Source organism: Balearica regulorum, chromosome 6 (genome assembly GCF_011004875.1).
Source record: "Balearica regulorum gibbericeps isolate bBalReg1 chromosome 6, bBalReg1.pri, whole genome shotgun sequence".
NCBI classification, from domain to species: Eukaryota; Metazoa; Chordata; class Aves; order Gruiformes; family Gruidae; genus Balearica; species Balearica regulorum.
The window spans coordinates 27,570,354-27,595,829 of record NC_046189.1 but is presented as its reverse complement, the minus strand read 5'-3'; the positions used below and the strand labels follow the sequence as shown (position 1 = coordinate 27,595,829).

General features: G+C 39.5%; 1 protein-coding gene across 1 annotated transcript in view; it reads left to right on the top strand.

Moving 5' to 3' along the window:
• Window positions 1–25,176, top strand: part of GYPC (glycophorin C (Gerbich blood group)) — a 34,274-nt gene extending 9,098 nt beyond the window's left edge. The window contains exons 2-3 of the mRNA XM_010308029.2: window positions 16,823–16,873; window positions 19,292–25,176. Coding sequence (XP_010306331.1) covers window positions 16,823–16,873; window positions 19,292–19,488 — 248 coding nt within the window. The 3' untranslated portion in view covers window positions 19,489–25,176. The remainder of the gene's footprint in view (window positions 1–16,822; window positions 16,874–19,291) is intronic.
• The last annotated feature ends 300 nt before the right edge of the window (window positions 25,177–25,476 follow it).

Genomic DNA, 25,476 nt, shown 5'->3' with positions numbered 1-25,476 from the left:
AACTGGTTTGCTCATGTTTTCCCCATTCCTTCTTAAAATACAATCATCTTCTCCATTGCATAAATGTATCCTTTTTGCTTTGTTTAGTCTGTAAATTCCTCATGACAGAAATCATCTCTCCTTCCATCTCCTTTCTAAACAAAAATCACCAAACAATTATTTGCCACTTCAGTGCTCATGGTAAGGGGCACTGACCACATCCCTCTTCCCAAGTTACCTCATCAAGTTGCTGATTCTGGGCAGAGCTTTAGGCCTCCTGAAGCATAAAGATAAAATGCAAAAAACAACCTTAGGTATGACATCAACTGGCAAAGCATATCAAGCTGGAAGGACTTTAGGGTTTTCTCCGTGAAAATATTTTTCCCTTAAACATACTTATTTGTATTCTCTGAGATGATAGTCTCTAGACTGTGGAGATCAAAGCAAGCTGGAAATCCAGCAGAGTTGTTAAGTGCATTAAAAGGTAGTGTGTTTCAAAGTCACATGCTTGAACATTTAAGCACCATGGAAGAAATGAAGTAGCAGGTGGTAATACATGTAAACATGATTGTTCTAATCTTAATACTTTTCAACTTGTCAAAGACTAACTCTGTGACACAACATTTGACAAGGAGCAAAAATACAGGATGCTGAATGCACACACAGACACACAGAAGAGCATAAAACCCGAGGACACGAGCCAGCTTTGAGTTTTCTCTTTCAGCCACGTTTCTGATCTTGTAAGTCCTTTACAGCAATAAGGATGTAGATTTACCAGACTTATGTGGTACCTAGCAAATCTGAGCATGGAGTGAGCGCTTCTTGGGAGATTTAAATACAGAAATGTAGTTCTCTGCTGCACACTTTTTCGCCGAGGTAAAGAGTATAAAATGCCATCCACTACAGACTAGTGGCATTTTGTAAATGTCTGCGTATCATGAATAGATATAACCAGTCTTTAATGTTTCTCACTTAGCAACTGAAGCATTATGGAAAAATTTTCAGGTGGTTTCAGAGAGTTGAAGTGAGACAAAATGAGACTACTTTTATTACTCCTAAAGAAATGAGAACATAATAACTAGAGGTGTCCACCAGATCTAATCCCTTTCCTACCATAACTTTTGATGCAAGTGTTCTGATCAGCTCTAGCTACAAACAGAAAGCTTCATCACCAGATGTCCTGGCATGTAAACAAATATTTGACCATTTCTGTCTCCTTCACATTTCTGCAGAGCTTCTCAGGAAATGCCTTATTCAGTGCAAGTTATCATTTCATTGCCGAAGTTGTGCTGAGATACTTGTACCCTGGAACTTGAGATTGCTCATATTGATTTCATTGGACTTTGGATCAGAATTTGCTGATTTCAGATCTTCACTTTTTAATGTTACTCTGCTTCAAATGCCTTGATTTAGCTCACGGCAGCCTCATCTACTATCACCACAGATTTTAATGAAGGCAAAGTGATTTATCAGTTTTAAATAGAGCTCTTGCAGGAACCACTGCTGAAGGCAAGGGGTAGTGGGGAGCAAATAAACTGACCCTGCATGCTCCCAAAGAAGAATACTTCCTGCTGATTCAAGGTTCTTGCACATTAAGAAAAGATGTCAATGGCTCCTGAGCTCGTTCTCCCTGTGGATTAATGATCCATAAGGAACTCTGTGTACCAAGGAGGAGTACATCACCCCTCCCATTTTGGCAGACAGGAATGCGACTGGGGAGATAAATGCTTTTGGATTTCTCTGAACTTTGCTGTTGCTTCTTGGTAAAAGATTTCCCCTTATGGAATCCATTAAAATCTGTGAATTTCAGAAAAACTCTTCTTCCTCCTCCCATGTTCTGTGTGAGATGCTTAATCTCTGCATCCTGGGGACATAACCATTTGTGAGCTGGAAAGAGCGCGTGAACCAAGCCCTTCTCCTCTTGGGGTATCTCTGATTTCCTTTCCTTACAATGAATGAAACCTTTCATTTCAACAGCATCTGACTTATGTCAGAAGGTTCATGACTGACTGGAGTAACAATGGGGTGGCAGAGATGGATTGAACTGTTTAAAATGTGTCATTGCTAAATAAGTAAGGATCAGCTTTAAACACGGGGAGAAAGCAAGAGGAGGTACAACTCCATGACACTGTTTTTAAGATAAAATGCAGTCTGCACTTTCTTCCCCTGGTCCTCTCCATGACTTGCACTTCTTTTAAGGAAAAGGTCATGCCTTCTCTCCCAGGCTGCTACAAGTCTTCCCCAGGCAGGAAGCATATCCTGTGTCCTGTTTTCTCCAGAGGCCAGTAGCAGAGCAGAAGGGAGTATGACTTCCACATCGCTGCGTCCACTGTGCTGTTTTTAAGTGACCTGAGTACCAAATCACTGGATAAATCTCCCTCCCTTTCAAATGTAGTGCAGCCCAGCCCCAGGACCTTGCAGAGTCTGGCAGCTGCTGGAGGCGGTTGGAGGGGGAAATACAAGCTACTCCCTTTGGGTGCCTATTTTTGTCAGATATGAAATTGCAGCAGTCATTGGGGGAGGGGGGTAGCACATCTCCTGTAATCAAAGATTGTGTCAGTGATTCACTCCAGAGGAGAGGGGTGTATTTTCCTCATTGAATGAGCAAAATAGGCTTGGAAACTGGAACATCTAGCACATGCCATTTTCCACCTAAGTGATTTCCTTCACAGCTCACACCTGAGAAGAATCTCTCAAACCCTAAGGGGTCAACCCTCCCCAGTCACACCCTGCATGTGCCTGCAGCACACAGCAAGGTCCAGGACTTGTGGGGTGGCTGAAGGAGGTCAGCCAGGGAGATATACTGATAAATGTGGGTGTCCAGCTTTGGAATTGATTTTGTTTGCCACTATTTGGCACATTAAGGTGTGGTCTGTGGGCATGAGCATCCATATCCCTAAAAGGATACTTCTCCCCCACACTGAACATAATCCTGGCTGAGGGAAAACGTAGCAAGAAATACAAAATCAGTCCCATGACAGGCGCAAAGCCATGGCATGCCAGCTTTGGCCAAGGGTCATATCGTTTCTGCAGACTCCCAGGGCACACATACCTGTCTTTCCCATTCCCCATCCTTGATGGGATATTTCCAATCCATCTTCTAGCTAATGGGGTTTGGTACCAATTTTTTCCATCCTTTGTTTCACTGCCACTGCACAATGAAGCGATGTTGTGGCATTACCAGAGCTGCCAGCGGTTTCCCTTGGCCCTCACCAGCTGGCTGTTAGCTTACACCAGTATGAAGAAAAAGAGACTTTCTTTCCCAGGGACATTACCACCTCTTCCCATCTGCTACAGTATCCATGACAAGCGATTGCCAACGTAGGTTTGATCCTGATGTTGCTGGGTGTTCTTGCCTAACTAGGACTTAAACACGTTTTCAGCTCTGCCCATGAAAATGCTGTAGTGAGCGTGGAGCTGATGGTCTGTTAGAGCCAGTAACAGATGCCTAATGGAGAGTTAAACACAGGGCAACCATCTAGGGATCTGAGGCATGGGAAATTCTTGAGCCAGAGTTAGTATTTCAGTGTTTAAAGGGTTGCCTTGGGGTATAAAAGCTCTTGCATTTTTCAGGGTTTCTCATATGAAATACTTTAACCTCCTGCTCACATACAGACTCAGCGCTTGGCAGGACTGAGCCTTACCTCCCCCCCTTCCTTCTTCTTGAATGAGCTCTTTCAACTTGTAGTTGAAGGAATTCAACCTTGGGAGCTCAGCACTACTGAAGGCACAGCTCGTGTCAGGGAGAAAGGCACTCCTCTGCCTCGTTCCCCCAGGTAACCATGGTGCCTCCAGGAGCCAGGAAATACGTGTGGCCATGGCTTTATCCTTTTTTCCCCTCTAACAGCCAGCTATGCAGCAGGGGCCTGCCCAGCAACTATACAGGCTGTTGCCTGAAGCTATCCATGCAACTCAGCACAGCACAAGGGTGCTGACATGCCTGGCCCCTGTCTGGGAATGCAAGCAGGATAGGGAAAGTCTCTGCCACTCCTTCTTCCCTCCTCATTCAGCGGAGCTCCTGTTTGTCAAACAAAAATGTTCAGTGGAAGCGTTTAAGGAAGTAAAACCAGATTGCTACATATGTCCTTTCTTCACAAAGCATGTGCATATCCTAGGGAACACTTCTTGCTGACTGTCTCCTAAAGGGACTCCCAAGAGTAAAGAAGCCAGAAAGACAAGCCCCAGAGCTTCTACCTGTGTGTTTAACTCTCGTGGGAGGAGCCGGGGCACAGGGAAAGGCTACCACATCTCATTGAAGTAGCTTAGTGAAGTTAGAAACATGAGCATTCAGGTCTTACGGAAAAAGGAATTAAGTTTGATAGACAGGCCCTATAAAAGCATGGACTATTTTATCCAGTTCTTTTAGTTTTCTATTCCATCTATGCAGATGGAACCAAAAAATGCAAAAGGGGTGTAGGCTTTACTCCTCTCTGACTTGTAACAGATACATACTTGTGTCAAAGCCTTGCCCTGACATGAAGTACAACACAGCTCCCCCTGAAATAAACTGCAGCTCACACATATCTTGGGGTGGAACTTGGCTCTTAAACAAAGTTTAATGGGAGTCTGCTCTGGCTGAACTCTACTTATGACTTCATATTTTCCAAGGCTGTGCTAGTGCTGTTGGTTTGTTAATTTTTCTTTCTTTTTTTTTTTTTTTTCATTCTCTTTATACTAATAGGTGTGTTTCAGTGGGATAACTTGACCTTATGGTACTGTTCCAAAGCAGACTTCTCTGGAGGCAATGGTGAATAGTTTGTGTATATTATGAAAGGGCTTTGAGAAATTTGCAGGCTCTCTCACGACTGCTTGAGAAGGCAGATTTTTGCAGCCTGTTAGGCAGCATCAACTGGAGAATTAAACCAGGAAGTTAGAGAAGAGAGAGGATGGACAGAAGTTATATATAATGATCTTGACAATGAGTTCTTGGTTCTATCATGTTTCTGATATTCACAAATAGAGTTTTTTGAAGTTTTCACCATTGGCCCAACTGAGCAGTTGGAATGTGTGGGAGATCTGCCACCAACTTCAAAGGGAGCAGAAGCAGTTTAACAGAGAGAGCTTTTGCAAATCCCACCTTGTATGTATACCACTTGCTGTTTCACTTTGTGTGTTGGAACAGTGCCCTGCTACAAGTGTAAATGGGACAGCAATGACTGCTGCTGCTCCACTGCAGAGTGTCCTTGCTGCTGATTCAGCTGTGGAAGAGCAGAATCCCTCCAGGCAGGGAGGGAGGTACAGAGCTCTGCCCTGTGGTCCCTATTTTGACAGCTGAGAGTGGCTTTATTTCTCAGTGCATTCCAATATATTCTTACACAGGGAATACCAAGCCCAGCTTTTTCCATGGCCTTCTAGAGATACTGTATTTTAAAGGAGTCATTTGTCTGTGAAAATCTGGAGTTTTCTATTCTGATCAGAGCAATCTAGCAAGGAAATCTTCAGCTTTATCCAGCTATTTTTCTCCTTATGCTTCACTTTTGGGGGACTTGTTTTTTCTGAGTGCAGATTCACCCGCCCAAAAGACCGTTCCTGCTTTTTGCCCTCTCTATCTGCACCTAGCAAATCCCTCCCTGTTAACGGATTGATGAACAGTCAGACTTGGATCGGTTTGCCAATAAGTAAATACCCCCCACCTCTTTCCTTTTGGTGAGCTGGTTTTCTGCTGGATCAGCTTGAAAGGAAAAGGGTTAGGAACAAGAATGCCCTTTTCTGCTGGAATGTAGCAGCCAGCTCAAATCATAACAATTCACTCACAGCTTTCCTGCATGTATATTTCATACATTTAGGAAAAGAGCAGCCCAAAGGCTTTACAGTAAGTCAAAAATATGTTGATCAGAGAAGTGCCATAGCAAGCATTTGTTGCTGTTGAAAAGTACTAGACCATATTTCTTTGCTTAATGACACGCATTAATCCTCCATTGAAATTGCCAGGGCTGTCCAAGATGAATCTGGCTTTAAAGGTTTAAAATATAGTCCAAACTATAAAAATATAGCATTCTCACCAAAACGTGAGCTGAAAAAACATCTCAGCCATGTCCCTTTGTTTTTTTAAAACCACTAATGACATCATCTACAAGCTTTGAAATGGTCGCAAAAACATACCATTTTTTAAATTGGTGACCAAAATATGAATATTATCCAAGTACCCATTGCTACTTCTGTTTTCAGTCCAGTTTCCTAATGAAATGAGTCTTATGCGTTACTACTATCTGTCTGCTTAATCATCTGTTCATCCATCTGTCACTTCCATCAAGAACTTTTAGATCCACTGACCAGATTTGAAAGAGAAGCAGAAGCCTCAGAAATTATTATCATTCTCCAAGTTGTATGAAAGTCAACATTTGTCTACATAGAGCCATTCAAATGAGCAGTAAAACAAAAAGGACTCCTTGGCAGGAGACCAAACTAAATGGAGTTCTTTTCTAGTTAGGAATGTAGTAGCATCAAATTTTGGCACGATAAGATTGCTTCCATAAACAGGACTGAAACTTAACAGCCAAAAGCAGAGTGCAAGATGCTATTGAAGCACCTGTAGGAGAGATCTAGCCCTTCTGAGCAGTGCATATTGAAAGCTCTGCCAAAAAGTCTCTAAGACCTAAGCCTCTCCCCCAGCACAGGCTTTGGAAAGGGATGGTTAAGCAATGCTACCAATAATGATTGGGGTTTATTTTCCCTAATTATAGACACCAGAAAACTAGGCTTCTAGTCTAAGCTAGTCTTCCAGGTTTGTTGCTTGGTTGATGGGAAGAGAAATTCCCACTCCATCCCCCAGGACTCATCGCACCTCTCTTGGAGCAGAATGGATCTCCTTGCAAGAAGGCATGTCAGAACAGAACAGAACAGAATAGTTCCAGTTGGAAGAGACCTACAACAATCGTCTAGGCCAACTTCCAACTAGTGTCCTCTCTGCAGCACCTGTGAAGACAGTTTAGATCACATAGAGTCCTTTCCAGTAGTCAAACATCTCACCAGGCTGGTTATTAACTTTCCACCTACATGGTACTTAACATTCATGTTTCATTAGGAGAGAAGAACATTAGTAATGAGTTGTTAATGAATCTCACAACAATATAAGTCCCATGCTGAAAAACATTCAATGAAGGCTTTTTTCATGTTCAGCTCTGTTAATATGTTCAATATGCTATTTGACAAGTAATGCCAGACAACTGGCCAAAAATAATAGACAAGCAAGACTTTTTTTTTTTTTTTTTGCCTCTTTTTAAAAATGATTGCACAATCTGTCTAGAATTGCTCAGATGAATGATAAATTCATCAGTAAAGAAGTTTTACTAAAATTGCTCAACTCCATTCAGACAGCTTGCACTGATATGTAAACACCTTTCAGATAATAAAATGTGCTTTGTCTTTTTAAATGGACCAGATATGCAAAAGAAATCTGCATACTCATTGCAGAATCCTTGGAAAATGAGCAATGTTGTTGCCCTGAGCTACTATTTGCCTTGCAAGTTTCTAAGGTGTTTCAATATGTTTTATTTCCTTTGTTTAATATGCTCAATATTTAAAGCATTTGGAAGATTGTTTCCACTATGGATATGTCCAATAATAATATTAACCTCATCAGCGTTCCAGAAAAGATCTCTGTGTCCCTGAAGAGCATATGCTAAACATCCTGACATTTCCACCTGCAATGCTTAGTAGACAGTGCCTTAGGCAAGTGCTGGTGTATGAGCTGGATGTAGCTGAATATAATTCATATCAAATAAGCTAGGGGACAGAGCACAGAGAGCTCCTGTTTCCAAAAATTGTCACCTGTCAGACTGCTTTGCTACAAAATATTAGAATCATAGAATCGTAGAATTGTTTAGGTTGGAAAAGACCATAAGGTCATGAAGTCTTACCATTAACATAGCACTGCCAAGTCCACCACTAAACCATGTCCCTAAGCACCACATCTACACGTCTTTTACATATCTCCAGGGATGGTGACTCCACCACTTCCCTGGGCAGCCTGTTCCAACGCTTGATAACACTTTTGCTGAAGATATTTTTCCTAATATCCAGTCTAAACCTCGCCTGGCACAATCTGAGGCCATTTCCTCTTGTCCTATCACTTGTTACTTGGGAGAAGAGACCAACACCCACCTGGTGACAACATCCTTTCAGGTAGTTGTAGAGAGCAAGAAGGTCTCCCCTCAGCCTCCTTTTCTGCAGGCTAAACAACCCCAGTTCCTTCAGCTGTTCCTCGTAAGACTTGTGCTCTAGACCCTTCACCAGCTCAGGGGGCTGAGTACCCTGAGAACAACTGGTCTTACTATTAAAGGCTGAGGCAAAGAAGGCATTAAGTACCTCAGGCTTTTCCTCATTCTTTGTCACTATATTTCCCCTTGCATCCAATAAAGGATGGAGATTCTCCTTAGCCCTCCTTTTGTTGCTAATGTAATTATATAAACATTTTTATTGTCTCTTACTGCAGTAGCCAGATTAAGTTCTAGTTGGTCTTATGCCTTTCTAATTTTCTCCCTGTATAACCTCATGACATCCTTGTATTCCTCCTGAAAATATTGGTGGTGGGAATAGGACATAAAGGAATAAACCTGCCCATGTTGGGAAAATGCTTAAACTTTTCTAAGGATAGTAGCCTGGCACTACATTCTTTGAATTGTCACGATAATATCTTTGTGCATAACTGTAGGCTTTTGCCAGGTTCCAGGTGATTTCTAGATGACATCACCTGTAATTTGTTCATATCACCTGTAATTTAGGGACAAGGTCAAGCTTTTTCATCTCAAAATGAGAAATGGACATTTATCAACCTTAACAGAATAATGACCATGTTTCTTTCCTTGCATGTCAGTGTTCATTACAAGTTTTCTGCCAGCAGTCAGTGAAACGCTCTTGCTTTTGGATTTATCTTTGCCCTCTAAATCCACTCCCAGCATACACTGGCTCCCTCCCATAGCAGCTCCCCATGGGGAGGGAAGGCACCTCGCTGCAACTCCTCTGGATCTACCTGCACGATGACTGGGAAGCACGTGGTGACTGGAGAACTGGCTGCTGCTAAAAAGAGCTTAAAATTGCTGAGTCCTCACTGCCTTTCCTTCACTTCCGGACTACTCTAGTCTCCCTTTTCTCTCCAACCTACACAAAAATTGAGACGTAGTGCTTATCTTTGCCTGCTCTTCCTTTAAAAGCAGTTGGAGTTGTATAATGGACTCAAAACTTGTAAAAGGTACAAGAACAGTAAGGTGCACAACAGGAACAGTGAGGAACAGTGCAAAAATAATGCCAAATGTATTCAATGGAAATATTTCAAATACTAGCAAACAGTTCAGCCTGTCTTAGTTAAGGGGACTAATTTTAACTAATGTTTGTCTTGAATAGTGCCACATTCATAAAGACGTTATGTTTCAAATGTAAACTAAAACCTAATCTTAAGAATTTATTAAGGTCATAAAATCAAGCACAGCAACATTAAGAAACACAGAGATCACCTTATCTTCTGATGACACAGTCAAAAGGCCTGAGAGTCAGGACTGAGGCTGGTAGACCTGTTAGGTACAAATCAAAAGCACGTCTTGGTAAATAATTACAAGCAGTTTAGCAGTTAAGTTGTCTTACTGTATCATATAACCATTTACACAAGAGGCTGGGAAGGAATTATCATGTCCTCCAAGACCTCTTGGCCTCTGACTTTCCACTGAAAGGTTCTGGCTCAAAGTTTTATGCTTATGTTTCTAACGTGCAAAGTTTAGGTCAGCAAGGTGTGCTTCTTTCATGCACTGTTTCTCAAGAATTACAAGTTAAGTATGTGTTACAGGTTGTCAGATGGGCTTTCACTATGTCCACAGTCAGCTCCTTTGGTTACCTATGATCATTTGCAACATTTGCAATGGTTAATCAATTAAGCCAGCAACTCCTTTCCATACAGTTTTGATCTCAGTGAATGAGCAAATGGTTGGGGTTTTTTTCCCATTTTGATTCAGCAAAAAATGACTAGAGCTTGAAATTGTTGACTTTGGAGAAAAGTCCGGCAGAAATTATTTGGCAGATTCGCTGGATATTTAGTGTTTCTTTCAAAACTTTCCCGATTAAAAAGCCCTCAAGAGGAGTACTCTGTTCTGATGAAGAGGGGTAAGGTAGGAGGAGGAGGGACACATGCAGGAAAATGTCCTGATCGTGGACTGTACCTTATGGATTGATTCATACCCCATTTGTCACTCCTTTAATGAAGCAATACCAGGCCAATTTATCTTCCCCAGCAAGACATTGTACATCTGGAGTGTGAGCCGACTTTGATGGCTGTGAAGGAAAAATGTAAATGATGGCCTGGTTACATTAACGTATTTCCATGGAAAAGTAAGGAACTTTTTGCAGTGATGCAACTATAACCATGAGACAGACAAAGCAGGGCACAACTTGCAAGTTGCCACATGCAGCATTTTTTGAAAAATGTTAGACCTTCTTCCATTTAACTAAAAAAAATTCTGGGTTTTTTTAGATTATGTAACCCTTTAAAACACATTTTCTTCTCTTTTTAAATTTTTTTTTTTTTATTTAAAAATATAGAGTATCTGTTCAGGTTTAAAAGATTCTTATGATTTTTCACCAAAAATAATTTCCCAGATTTCATGAACATTTTCTCCTTGTTCCTCTTATCATTACGGGATATCATGTGATTATTTTTTGACAAGCTGACTTTTATTGTATCTCTCCATCTCTGATTTTCCCAAAGACCCACATGCAATTCAGCTTCACAAAAGGAGAAACTGTCTGAGTGAAGCCATTGCTTCCTCAAACACTGGAAAACTTATTTTCTTTTGTTTACTTCATAACATTCTATGATGGTACAAAAATATTTGGCTGACACTCTATACCAGAATCAAATTAAAACTGCTAAATTATGTGTCAATCCTAATCTAATTGAACTAATTTTATAATGCCTTTTTAACCTCACTATATTACAAAGTGTGAAAAGTCTTGAACAGACCTTTATTTTAATTGAATGAAACTAGATTCTGTCTTTTCAGAATTAATGACAAAGTACTTGCTAGCTAGGATAGCAAGAGGATTGGGCCCAGTACATTTTAATTTTCTAGATATTTTTAATCTGCATGATTTACCTTACATTTGGAGCACAGGCCATTTACTTACCCAAAAGATCATGTGGTTGTTGTTGTTGTATGTCACCATTATTGTCCTTATAATAATTTAGTATATAAATGGAAGCCAAATTATTCTGTCTCTTTTCCAGATTGACAGATGAGAAACTGTTCCTTAATTTTGAAAGAACAGCCTTGATGTGTTTCATTATCTAATGGGAGATGGTGATGGCTTTTTCAGCAGAATATGTCAAATTGATGGGTTCAGGCTGATGACCCTTTGGGATAAGAGATGCCAGCTCTGGCAAGGAACTGCACACTTACTGGCAAATATTAAAATAGGTAATGAATTTTTTTTTTAATCCAGAAAGGCCTCAGTGCAATGCATCTGATATCGTAATACAGGCCAGAGAGCAGCTTGAGCAATTAACATATTTTTAACATGAAGTTTTCAGAAGTTGGTTCAACTCATTTTTACACATGCAGCTGCAGTGAACCAGTTCTAACTATAGCTTGTAAATTAAATCGGTGTGCTGAGGTTAATAGATTAATGATTTTCTCATGAATGCAATGTGTTGGCAAGGCACAAACATAAACCAAAGGGCAAGGAGGACATACCACAGTTGTATAAACAATGGAGATGTTAAGACTTCATTAGTTCTTCCATACTAAATGTGTGGTAAGAAAAGTCTTGCATCAGTGATGATAATAGGGACACGTTAAGACCTGCTTTTACAGTCAAGAGCAATGATAACTGCAGAAGAGCATACAGAGAACAAAAAGAGCCCCTGGGAAAGGAACAGTTACAATAAATACATTTTATATACATATTAAAAAATAAAAAATTGCAAAAATTATAGTAAAGGTTTTTAACAATTGCAAAAGCTTCCTGGTAGACTCTGTATATTCCTCAATACTTTCACAAGTTTATAATAAGTTGAACCCAGTCAAATACTTTACTATCATCTTCAGTGGAAGCAATTAGATCAGTGACGAGTGTTTTTGAAACCCCATCTAAATTCTTTACATAAAAAGGCAGTCTTCCTTGAAAATTCCAAGTTTTTTAAAATAAGGCAAAATTAGTTTGGTATGTTGGTTTAGGTCAATTGATACAACCCAAAAAATAGAGAATAATTTACTAGGCTCAGTATTACTGAGAAAACTGTATTTCATTATTCTCCAGTTAAAGCTCTCTTTCCAATGTATGAATGTATGAAAGAACAATCAATACAGAGGCACAATCCTTCCCTGAATTCCGTTTATATCTGGCCTGAATCATGAACTGAGTGTTGTTCAGTTTGAACATCTCCCTTGTTTACTGAAAGTGCACTGATAGATAGGACTAATGTTTAAGACAAAACCATTAAACATTTAATAGTTGAATTCTAAAGACACATCTCAGCCTACAGACTGCTTACACACTACTTCCTGCAACAATACCGTCAATGTTTGGGGTGGTTCTGCAATGCACATCCATGGATATACCTAGATAAGTTTGGGTTGTTCCTCACCTGGAGAAGTCCCACTAGCAGCATAAGGTGGTTAGGTGAGCTGATTAAAGATGAAATCTTACTGTGCGTTTCCTAGTCAGCACGCCTAAGAAAGCCCTAAGAGAAAATGACTGCCCTAAGGAACTCAGCTCATCATTCACAGGGATTGAATGAATTTCAAGCGCTTCTTATGCAATGAACAGCACATCAAGCGAGAAAATGGGTTGCCCAAGAAAGCACTCAGAGACCTACTTGAGTATAATTTAGCAGCCAAGGCTTCATCTGAGATTGTAGCCACAAGCAGGCAGCAATGGAGCATCATGATAAGAGATGGCTTAGGCTGCTGAGAATCAAAAGCACAAGCTTGTGGGTGGGAAAATCCTGAAAGGCAGGTGCAGGAGCAGTGCTGCCTGACTGGTGTTGAGTAGCTTTGAAAACTGTGTTGTAAAAGGTGCTTATCACACATAGATATCTGTGTACTTACTCAGCTTGACTCACCCACTCCAAAACAACAGTATCACCCACAGCTGCAAGGAAATTGTGGCAACGTGAGTTGTAATCTCAGGGGTTTCTTTCTATATTCAACACTACTTAGCAGTAAGCGGTTGTCCAGCATTAGTTTGGAGCCTTAGAAAATGAGAGAGACACTGAGAAGTTTAGGGTAAGGTCTATGTTATCCCATCAAATGGCCCTTGTTACACAGCAGAGATTTGGTAGTTCACACCAACAGATTAGATCTATCCTGTAGGGTGATGCCCATGCATTCATATCAACTGTGCCAAATGGGGATCCCTTTGCAGGTACAGTTTTCCTTTCATGTCTTTTCCATGCGTAAATCCATAACAAGCAAACATATAGGTACTTAAACTGTTAACTACAGTGCTGACTGCAAAACCACTAAGGGTGCAAGTACCAGATTTTTTATTTCTTTTAACCAACAAATCTAGCAGGAAAAACTCGCCACTGGCTACATTAACAGAAAAGCTAGTTGTACTGGCCGTTCAGCTTTGAAGCACAAAGCCAGAGATCTGCTTGTGGTATTTAAGTCAGGAAAATTCCTGGGGCTTTCAGAGGCTGCTGCCTTCTCAGCATGATTTGATTGATGAGAATGAGACAGGTAGCAATTGTCATTCTATTGCAAAATTCCTTATCTGTAAGTTTATGGGCAGAACTGAAATTTGATGAATTTCAGGTCATGACACAAAGGCATTTCTTTTCCTTCATTGTCGCTTTTAGAAACATACTTTCCAACAACAGGCAATTTGATTTGTATGTTCTATTTTTGATTTAGCCAACTCATTCTGATGGCCAGAGATTTTACGAAAAACAAGTTTTCCCACAATCTTTTGATTTCTGCATGTCATGGTAACCAATGGCACTAAATAACAACACTGTCTGAACACTTTCGGGACCAGATTGTAGCTATGGACAAGGGCCAGTGTAACAGTGAGAGGAAGTTTTGCAAGGACAATTTAGCAGCAGATAGATAACACAAAAGATGTCCTTGAAACAAAGGAAAATAACCAAAACAGGTGCAACAGCAGTTACTGAAACACAGACCTCTGAGTGTTCTGCATGCAAAGAAGAGCAGAATAAGGAAGGTACAAGAAGGCCAAAGCCTACAGGCATTGTTCGGCTAAAAATTCCTCCAGTACGTTTGATATCTTTCCTGCTTCAGAAAGTGAAGATTCAGTTCTACAGTAATGCAATGTATTTCTCACATAGACTGAGCTGAAGTTAAAGAGAACATGCTGAGGTTCCTGCCAAGCATGGATTCCCATCTGGGTAGCGGCTGTTGTCTTCACCCCTGCTCGGGGAAGATGGCCTCATTTCATGAGCACATACCTTGCATTTTCCTCAGTCATGTATCATGAAGGGTGATGATACTGCTCAAATCTTGAATGACACTGATACCTTTCTCCCTGCCTAGCAATATTGTGATATTGCCATGAATCACATAGCTATTTTTGGACCAAGAGAAATTTCAAGGACTGTGAGACAGGCATTGAGGGTCCCTCTCTCCCCTCCATTATCCTTGCTTCAAAACTAATCTGAGGAGCGGGCTCTGAAAACCTCTGGCCATTGGTGGTGGCTGCAGTGTCCTGGCACTCCAGATGATGCAGCAAAAGCCAACAAGTGCCATCTGGGAGGACAGCACACTTTTAGTATGTCAAAAGTTGACGTACAAAGGAGAAGTCAGACTCTCATGCTTGCAGTAAACTGGGAACTGTGGTTAAGTGAAGTCACATCAAAGTGTTAACTGGTTGCTGAATGGCACAGCGTCGTCAGCTTAACAGGTCAGTGCCGACTACACCGTAGATCAAGATGGGTCTTCTCATTCTTCTCAAAACTTGGAAAGTACAGTATGGAAATGAAAACTTTTCTGCAAAGTGATGATACTGTAATCCATTATCAAAAAGCACTTTGGTGGCAAGTACTAGAGATAAGGCACCTGCTTGTTATCTGAATCTGAGAGGCACCTGGGAATGACAGAAAAGAGCAGAGAGTTACTTGCATACCTTTTTATAATTAAAGGAATAATGATTTGATCTGGAATTAATGTTTGGAAGCAAGCTGTGTGGCTAGGGAAGCACTTTAGAATTCACACCTTCAAGTATTTGATTGCTGTAGAGGAGCCTCCTTTTTTGGCATGCAGCATATATTTGGTGTATAAAGAAATACAGAACAGTTTGACCTTGAAGCAATTAATCTCTTCTGAGACACATGGGTTTTGAATGGACGTAGACATAATTAGAGTTTTTAAATTACACTAGGCATGCTCAATCTTTCCATGAGTGTATAGCTGGAAGAAAAAGTGAGGGAGAGGAAAGAACTGCTACTTTCCAGAAAAAGCATCTCCCATGTTTGGGAAGAGGGGATCCTTTGAATCTCAGCTCTCCTCAGTTTATTGCAATTTGATGTAAGAGACTGGACATGAGTAGGGAGAATGCTGCTGATAGCATCTTAGCATTGCGTTATCATCTGTCACAGATTTAGCGAAAGGAGAGCCAGATACGAGCCCTAGTGCCACTGATGAATTTAAAGAAGGATTTTAAATTAGCATTTTTACCTTTTCCAGAGAACTTTTCTATTCACTGTATTTACCAAATGGAAATTAAAAGAGACCTCACATAAAGCTATTTGCCTTGTTCAGAAACCAATATCATTTAGAATTGTATAAATAGTCCAACAATAAACAAAGAAAGGAGTGTCCTGTCATAAACCTAACATGGAAAAACTCCAGGAGTTCATCACCTTCTCAAATATCCACATAATTCAGGAATAAGTGGGCTGATACCAATGGCGTGAAATAAGGAGTAGAAAATAAGATCAGAATTGTACCTTGATGAACTACAGCGAAGCTAGTGAAGAAGTGCTTGTCTATATGAATTTACTTTCACATAAGGTCTATATCAGATAATAAGGAGAGAAAAATCCTCACTAATTTTTTAGGATTTTTTTTTCCTCTCCCCTTTAAAACACTGTGGCTATTTGTTAGTTGTTTTGGATATTCTTAGTAAGTGCTATAATTAAGATCAAAATGTAATTCCAATTCTAATTGATCTTTCAGCAGCTTACAGCTTTTCAAACGAATTTCTTACTTCTTAAAAGGACATAGTTAGGTACTTCTCTTTTGCATTTAAATTGAAAAGTTGTCTTTATTTTTATAAATTATAATTCAGTAAAGAATATGATTTGATTTTTCAAGACTGAGTTCAGACTCACTCTAAGTGGGGTCTGTGTTTTATACCACACATAACAGGCTTGCCCTTTTTCCAAATGTAGGTTTAAAAGAAAATAAATTCTAAGATTAAAAACAGGGTATTGCAGATAAATAAATACTAATTGAAATCAATAGAGCCAGATTAATTTGCATGAAATCAAGATCCAGATGATACTCTGAAGAACCATAAATGGGAAAATAAATAGGCACCAACATTTTTTCTGCAAAACTACCTTTCTGAGAGTAATCACAGTACCTGAATGCTCTTAATTTAATCAGTCACTGTAGGATGTTACAGGTAAGTGCTTATAAGAAACAATAGCTGTTTCCCTGTGGGCCATGATAGTTTGCATAATGTGCTAGCTATTTGTTTTCCAGTATTATGGTGACAGAAAACTGTAACAGTACAGCTAATTCTAATTTCAAAAATGTCTTTTGCTAACAAGAGATCTTAAGTTCTGAGTTTCAGAGGTTAAAAAATATAGCACCACCAGTACAGTCACTGCTGTTACATATGATTCAATTCTTTTTTCTTTAATTAACTTTTGTATGTTCTAATCTATTTATAGATGGAGACATTGAGAGCCCCACAGCTGGAGCAGATGTGGCTGTTATTGGAGGTAAGTAGCAGACCGTACTAAGCTGCACCATTAGAATTAAAACAGCGGGTTGGTTGATTTCTTGCATTTTGCAAAACCCCTACTTTGCTGACAAGACAACAGGAGCGGCACAATTAGAGTTAATTAGGCCAGTGGGAAATCTGCTCCCAGAGGGGCTATTGGCAAGATAACGAGATGAGATAATGAGCATAAACCATAGTGAGCAGTACCACCCCCATCCATTCCTCATTTTAAGACAAAATACCTAAGAGTCCAGCAGCAAAGTCACCCTCTGATATTCTTTGCTATTCACTGGGCCAATATTGTCATTTAATACAAAATTAGTGTAGCATCTTTGATTTGAGCTACGGTAGCTGATACCAGCTGACCCTTTATTTATACAGAATATACCACGTTGCATTTCCTGGTGTTCCATTAAAGCACTCTTATGCATTTAAACTAAATACAGTTGTCAGAATAAATGAGCAGAGCTATGTTCACAGAGAGAACCTGTCTTTTTATTTTTGTTGTGTTTGTTCATTTCCATGCTAACGCACTAATTTCAGTCATTCACTGGGGGGTATACCAATCATTAGTGCAAATTGGTGAGGTTCTGCTATATTTCCCTTAGGTCCCATCTCCCGTAACTTTAATTTCAGCTTTCTATGAACAAGTAGCGGGTAAATTGATTTGTACTTAGTCCCTTAGGCTTATTAATATTGTGCTACATCCAAAGCCTATTAAAGCCTCTTGTGTCAAGGGATACCAGTGAGGTCTTAAAAAATTGATGAAGCCCCCACTGCAACTATGATATTATTGTAAACCTAAAGTTCTTTGTATAGGCAATTTCATTTCTGCTAGCAGTACCTTCACTTTCCAGAACCAGGCCCCATAAAATCTGTAGGATAACATTGCAGGCATGTTTTTTTAAGACAAAGTTATCATTTTTATTCACCCTGCTAATGTTCTGTCCGTTCCCCTGTTTCCATGCCAATAGGGTATCCCCACTCAGTTTGCTGATGCTGATAAATCTAAAGCTTTGGAGATATCCATTCTTACCACACATCTTGAACACAGGGGATAGAAGAGAGATACTGTGTACATATCCCTCGTTGTCCCTGCGGAATAGTAGGCATTTCCAGGGACCCATTCATCTGACCAAACATAGGAATTCAATTCTAGAAGAGGAATCACCCACACACACCATCCACTGACAGTAAAGTAAACCTGGGGGAGTAACTCAGATGGAGCTTCCTGAACTGTAGATGCCTACAGTGAGTCAGATGAATTCCTGCCCATTGCATCCTCACAGCAGCTTCATACTCCACATATGGGATTTACCTAGGAATGTCCTCTTCTGGTTCTTTTTATTGTGTATTTCTTTAATGTTTGGTTTTCTCTGGGAGTCATGTGAACATAGCTCAGTATCATGTACTTGTACAGACTCACAGCTATAGAGTTTATAAGCACATCCCAGTCGTATCCAAAATCTGTTAAAAAATAAAGCTCACACAAGTTGAATAAAATTCAAAATACTTCATTTGTTTTCAGGATTCTTATGTGAAGAATTTCATCGGGAGGGAGGGGCATACAACTTGTAATTTTTTAACAAGGGACTTGCCAGTGTGGCCCTGTATTATGGACTTCCACCTTTCTCAGTAGAAAAGGAGAAAAACAGAAGGGCTCTGGGAAGCAAGGACACACAGTATTCTTTGCACAACCACCACTGGAACTTGAATTTACTTTCCTTCACTAGGAGTGCTTCCATTCACTGTTTAGTCCTATGTGTATTTTGGTTACCTATGGAAATTTTTGTCCAGTCAACACATTGCCAGTAAATTAGCCTTAGTCCAGGAGACAGGAGAGGTCTACCCAGAATCTCTTCCTCCTCCCAGGTGTCATTTCCACATTCATTACAATCAGACTTTCTTAATTAGAGCACAGCGTGAAATGGCAGCTTGCAAATACGGAGCAATACTGCAGTCACATGGCTCCTGCTATTTGTTGAATTTCTCCTAAGAAATACTGAGTGCCCTGTACTTCTGAAATTGAGTACACTCATGGATGCAGGGTCGGGTGGCCTGCAAACTCCCCTGGATATATGTTACCAGAAGGATGAAAGAAACCTAGTGGTTTTCCTTTATGTTTTCTTATTTCTCCTCATTTTGTCATGAAGTTTTAGCTCCAATGACTTCAACCAAATCAAGCCATTGATTTGAAAGAAGTCTAGAGAGACTTTGACCTGCATTCCTGCAGTATCTGTATCCCATCTTGGTTTTTGTATTATCACACTGTTCTGTCACTGGCCACTGCAACATGCAAATATCTTATGATACTTGGACTTTTCCCTATCAAATAATTCAAGTTGTGATGCCTGGCTGTGAGATACTGCTTGTGTTTTATTACGGGCAATACATTTAACTGGTCTCTTTCCTCTAGGTGTGATTGCTGCAGTGGTGTTTGTCCTCATTTGCCTGCTGGTAGTGATGGTCCGGTACATGTACAGGCATAAGGGCACCTACCACACCAATGAGGCAAAAGGAACTGAGTTTGCTGAAAGCGCAGATGCCGCTTTGAAAAATGACCCTGCTCTACAGGAAGCAGTGGATGAGAGCAAAAAAGAATATTTCATCTGAGAAGCAAGGATTTCCATGGAGACTTCCTCAAGGGAATCAATCAGAAATGCTACATCAACAGAAGTGCTAAGAGATGGATAATATGAGGATACAGGCAAGCATCCTAATTGAAAAGTATCTCTTTACTTTTTTTGTCACTGGGTTGTTTCTTTTCCTCTACTGGTGAAGAACTAAATGCCAGATACTTGCCTGTTGATTTTATTAGCAACACAGCTGGTCACAGTTGAAATCAATATCAGATAAGAAGAAACAAAATCTCAGTATGAGTGATACACCAAAACCAAATAAAGATAGCAAATGTCAAGCCTTGACATTTGGTGAAAATAGCAGATGCCAATGGAAAACATCCTCTTAGAGTTAATGATGCATCCTATGCTGATATAATACAGAACTACCTGAAATTGAATTTCAAATGGTCACAGAACAAACATTAAACTAGATAAAACTGATGTAGCTGGAACAAAAATAGCTTTGTAGCCCAGATATCTCTCCCCTCCCCTTAAATGTGCAATTTTGCTGGCACAGGGGAGTCTGTTTTGTTTGTTTGGGTATTTAGATTGGGATTTTTTTATTATTTTTTGAGTTTTATATATATAAAAGTCCAAGAAACTTCAAAGAAATAAAACTCTGGAAAACATGGAAAATGTAAGAATGAAGGATTTATTTCTAACTTGCTCTGCATGGCAGCTTCAGAACTGCAAAATGCTGGAATTTACAATGTAGTATGTCATAGTCAGTAGACTTACAAATATGATTCCAATTAGTTGGTAGGTTCCATGCATGCATAAATAGATAGATATTAAAAGGTAAAGCATCTTGGTTTGAGCAGGCTTTTTGAAACAATGAAGCTCAGCTAGATTTTTTCATGAAAGATATTTTTGCCTGAGTATTTATTTATTTATTTTGCATTGGAACATTCTCTTGAATGCCCACCAGCAGGATTCTGGATTTTTGCAGGGAGAGGAATTCAATTCTGGTGCAGATACTGATAAATCTTTTACAAATGCAATCATAAGACCGCCAGTATAAAGAAGCTTGTTCATCTGCATCCTGCTGGCTTGTATTGATGTCTCCCTCTGTATGGCCTCTGTATATCCTTTGCACTGTGCTAGATAAGAGAATTACACCGACCATCAATGCTTTATTATAAATAAATAAATAGATTAGTCATTATGGGTCACAAAAAGATCTTATTCCTTGCCTAAGAACTGACAGTGATGAGTTTCTTTACCCCGGTAAGTTGACTTCCTAATTGAAGCCCACAATTAGCTCTGGAAATAGGATAATTGTTCTTTGCACCTGCTCATCCCCAGCTGCGATGTTGCCCTGGACTACTGAAAATAAAGGAGGAGAAAAACATGATAACAAACAAGACACTGATGAGCTCTGCTCAACTTGATATGTTTTTTCCTGTGTTTTGATCTATATATGTGTGTACATATACATAAAGTCATCTACGACTATGCTTTCAAGACATGGTTGCTGATCACTTGTGCTCGCTTCTTGGCACCAAAGTTTGGAAAGCTCCTGGACTCCAGTATTCATTATCAGCATTGGCCACAAAAATGCTGTAAGAGAAGACAGATCTGAACAAGAAAAGACTCTGAGGACCCAAGTGAAGAAATGGGATATTTTTGTCTTTTTAATCACAATCTCAGTCTTTTCTCAGTGCCCAAAGGAGATGGACTCTGAATTATTCTTAGAATCCTGATAGCTTTGATTTTGAATCTCAAATCCCCACTTGTTTTCATTTTAACCAAAGAATATCAAAATCATGCCAAATTTACTCAATGCTTAAGATATTTTTGATAACATACCATTGCACAAACAAATTGTATTCTGTATCTAGTGCAGTATAAAATGCACAAAATGCAGAGCTCAAGTATTTTGATATTATGCACCTGTTTCCTTCCAAGATACATTACTATTTTAATCTTTTTACTACCTTTGAAAAAGGAATCTGGTTTTATTTTTCTAAGCCAAATGTTGGAGAAATTCACTGATCTTAGCTGTAATACTGAGTTTGTAAAACTGAAGACGCCTGACCCACCAGTTCAATAAAAATGTAAATATTTCCTCTGAGAAGATGGTAAATGAGATGACTTGAGCTCTGCTGCATCTCCCATGCAAGGCATGAGAACACTGAAAACTTTTCCTCCAGCGCTAGCAAGACCTATAGAGGACCACCAGCCTTTTGTCCGCTTTCATATATTCAGAACTATGTAATGTAAGTTTGGCTATTAAAGAAAAATTACTTTAGAGGAAGGTGTGAGGGACATGAGGAATAAATTCCTGCCTCCCTCCCCCCCCAGTCATGAAATTCTGTTTTTTCCAGCTTGAGCCTGCTGATTATAGTTAGACAACTATGTCATACCTGATACCCAAGAGAACCTGAATTAGTGGCTCTTTTGGGTGGTATGTGAGTTTTTTAATTATGAGGTGGACTGACACACACTAACTGTCCACAATGGAACTACAGAGGCCAGTCTTTCTGGTGGTACAACATGAGTTTAGTGGATCTCAGCCAATTCTTACCAGTTCAGTCAATGCCAGACTTTGTGTCACTGCTTCCCCTAATTCTGAACTGCATGCAGCTACTGGTCTTTGACTGTATCCCTTCTTAATAGCTTAATTAAATCTCTTTATCCCATTTTCCCTATTCATCTAGGCTGACAGTCCAAGCATACAACAACAGCTTCCCTATCAGTAATGAGCTACTTTGAATATTTGCAGAGCAGTGACTCTACCAGGAGCTATGGTTTCAGTTAGTTTATTTTTTCACAGTGCCTTTTTGGGTTTCCGGGCTTTGTGTATTTAGAAATAACTCAAGCATGCTGAAGAGACAGAGGAGATGGTTTGTGGAGATTTTCTGTTTATTTGGTTTTTTCGGGACAAATTTTGCTTTGTAAAGAAGAAAGCTCATGATATCTGATGACTGGCAGACTCTGACGGCCTGATCCTGCTATTTTTTACTCATACAATAACTCTACTGTCTTGAGTCATTCAACTGAGTTGTAAAAAGAGTGCATTATAAACTTCCTATTACTTTTAGGACTAATTAGCAAAACATCCTTCTGCAAGCAACATGCTGTGCTAAAACAAACATTATGTACAACACTCAGACATCTCGGTTGGCAGCCATAGCTTTTCATCACTGATGATTAAATGATTCCTAACCGAATAGGAGAACTAAGGAAACAGTTTCTTTTTCCCCCACATGCTTTTATCCCAGGTCCCTCCACTGCTGTGGTCTGTTGCCCTGCAACTCTCTGGTGCCCCATCTCCCCAACCGTGACTGCCATTCCTGCTTGCAGTCCCCCAGCCTCCCAGCTGGATCCCTACTGTCCTCCCGATGGCAAAGGATTGGCCGTTTACTTATGTATTTGCTTATTTATTTATTTTCATCAGTGAAGATACTCTGTCTCTCTCTGCCAGCCAAGAACCAAATTTTACAAAGTGTTTAGCTTTGGACTTCAAATCCTGTGTCAAATTTGATCAAACCTGACCAACCTGACCTGAGACTGCTGACACTGACAGAGTGATCACATACGCCACATTTTCAAAGAAAACAGGTCTAAAAATAGCACTGCAAGCTCTTTAGTTAGTTAAAGTTAGTGCTATAAATCTCTAGTGTTCACTAAACAAGGGAGCAGAATAACAATCCCTCAAGAAACTCAGTTTTGTCCTGATGACTTAATGCCTTCTGAAAGTTTGTTGAATCCCACTTTGCTACTGGCCCATATTTAAAAGCGTGAGTCCTTTTCAATGATGTTCAGGAAAGCTGTGCATCAAAATGACCAATATTTGCTGGAGTTGGAAGAGAGAGGATAAATATGATGTTGTAGGAACACAAGATGTTTTTTAAAGTTATATGCAAATGACAAGAGTTAAGCATAATATTTCTGATTACATTGGTGAGCTTTAAGAGTGGAGTCCACGGAGCTTTCAAATTCTCTTACTGAAAAAAATCACTGTTTACAAAAGGAAACAAATATCTTTTTAAACCATCTCTTCTTGTCAATCTTTGAAAACAGACTTCACAGATTCAAAATTCCACCATTCTGCCTCAACACCTGGAACTCTATTTCTTCTAATTTTTGGAGGATACCTGTACAGTCGTCCCTTGCACAAAAATGACTGCTTGCCAGCGTCAGCCCCTGTAGCAACATTACAGCTCAGCAGAGTAATTCTGTACAAAAGCAGTCAATCCCAAATGTGTATCTGGCCACCCATTACTGGACGTGGTATGCATTTTTTTCCTGGGGCTTGGCCTCTATCATTCCAGGTTTTCCTGAGGTCCAATGTGCCATTGTGCATTAATGCAGTCCCAAGGAGTATTTAATCAGCCACTAGTCAAGATAACATTTTTTTTTTTCTTTTTAGAACAACAGGACCAAATCACTTTGGGGAGCTATTGCAAATAGTACCATAGGATCCCTCAGAACATCTACATCGATTTTTCTCGTAAATCAAATCTAGGGATCATTGGGGGAACACTAGGACAGGAAAATAAAAAAGACTGTTCACTTTCAGCAAGGAATGCAGACAAGGTGCTGAAACATTTATAGCTGCAGAATAAGTAGGATGGCACAACTAGCTACATCCTGCAAGGATTCCTCACAGAATACCGGAAATGCTGAGACAAGATATAAATCAGTAAAAAGATATGGAGGGGGAGAAGGTAATTAGATGCCAATAGAGATGGAGAGCAGTCTTTCATCAAACAAAATAGATATTGCCATTTGGAGAAATCAAAGTGTATTTGCTGAAGGTAACTGCTGACAACAAATTTCTTTGAATTATATGAGGTGTTTGAATTGTTTGCATGTGCCAGTCCAATCAAAAAATGCTGGTAAATACACACCAAAAGAGTACTCACGTTAAATTTATTAAGAGCTGCTTATTGCATTTTCTAAAATCTCTCAGTTCTTCACATAAGAAAGCTTTGTGTGTTTAGAAAATGCAGAAGCTTCACAGAAGCAGTTCATGTAAGACAGAAAACTAAAGAACCCCTGAGCAAGCAATGAACACACATCTGATGTCTGGAAATTCAGGTAGTTAATAAAGGAAGCTAATGATATCAATGGAAAACATATATGGTGAGTAAAAATTTCAACCATATTACAAAGAAATGAAATGTTTGTAGTAGGAGAGGTCCTTCTCTAGTTCTAGAAGGTAATATTGTCAGTGACTGGAAATAAGGAATCCTTATTCTACATGACTGTTCACTGCATGGTGGGATAAAATCCCACTGAATTCAGTGGGACAAGAATTTCACTGGCTATAGCCTTTCTGAAAAAAATTGTATTCCAACCCATGTCAGAAAGAAACACACATAGTAGAAATCTTTATGTGGGCTGATCTTTCAGCATAACCTCGTCTCTCCACACAGTTTTTCTGTTGTTTCAAACTGTATATATGATGCAAAGTATCTGATATGTTGTATTAAAGTTTATTTGAATTGCAGCATTAATATGACACGAATAGAGAACACAGAGCATTCAAAACTTACTGCTGATTGTATGTTAAAGCTGACTATAATGTTTGTATTTACCAAAGCTATTAATACACTGCTGGTGTAAATCTACTATATTTTGAAGAAAAAAGAAAACCAAACCAAACCAAACCTAAAATATGAAGAAACAAATAACTTTATAATTAAAGTTGTCATTTTCAGCATTTAAAAGACTGTTCTCATATTTTTCTTCTCTTTTAAAATATCATGAACTTTGAGAATTGCCAATTATGTTGTTTTCATAAGAACATAGATCAAAAAGGAATAGTAGACTAGAATTTTTTCTTAATAGAGCATGCAAACCCTAAAAGATATACTGCTGGTGTTTGCATTAAAAAAGCAAGAGAAGCTTTTGATAGGTCTAAGTAGGAGTCAAACTTCAAATAAGAAATCAAACAGTAATTCTCTCTGAAGGAATATTACCCTGCGGATGCCAGTGTGGACCTGTACACTGGTCTGTTATCCTAAAGCAC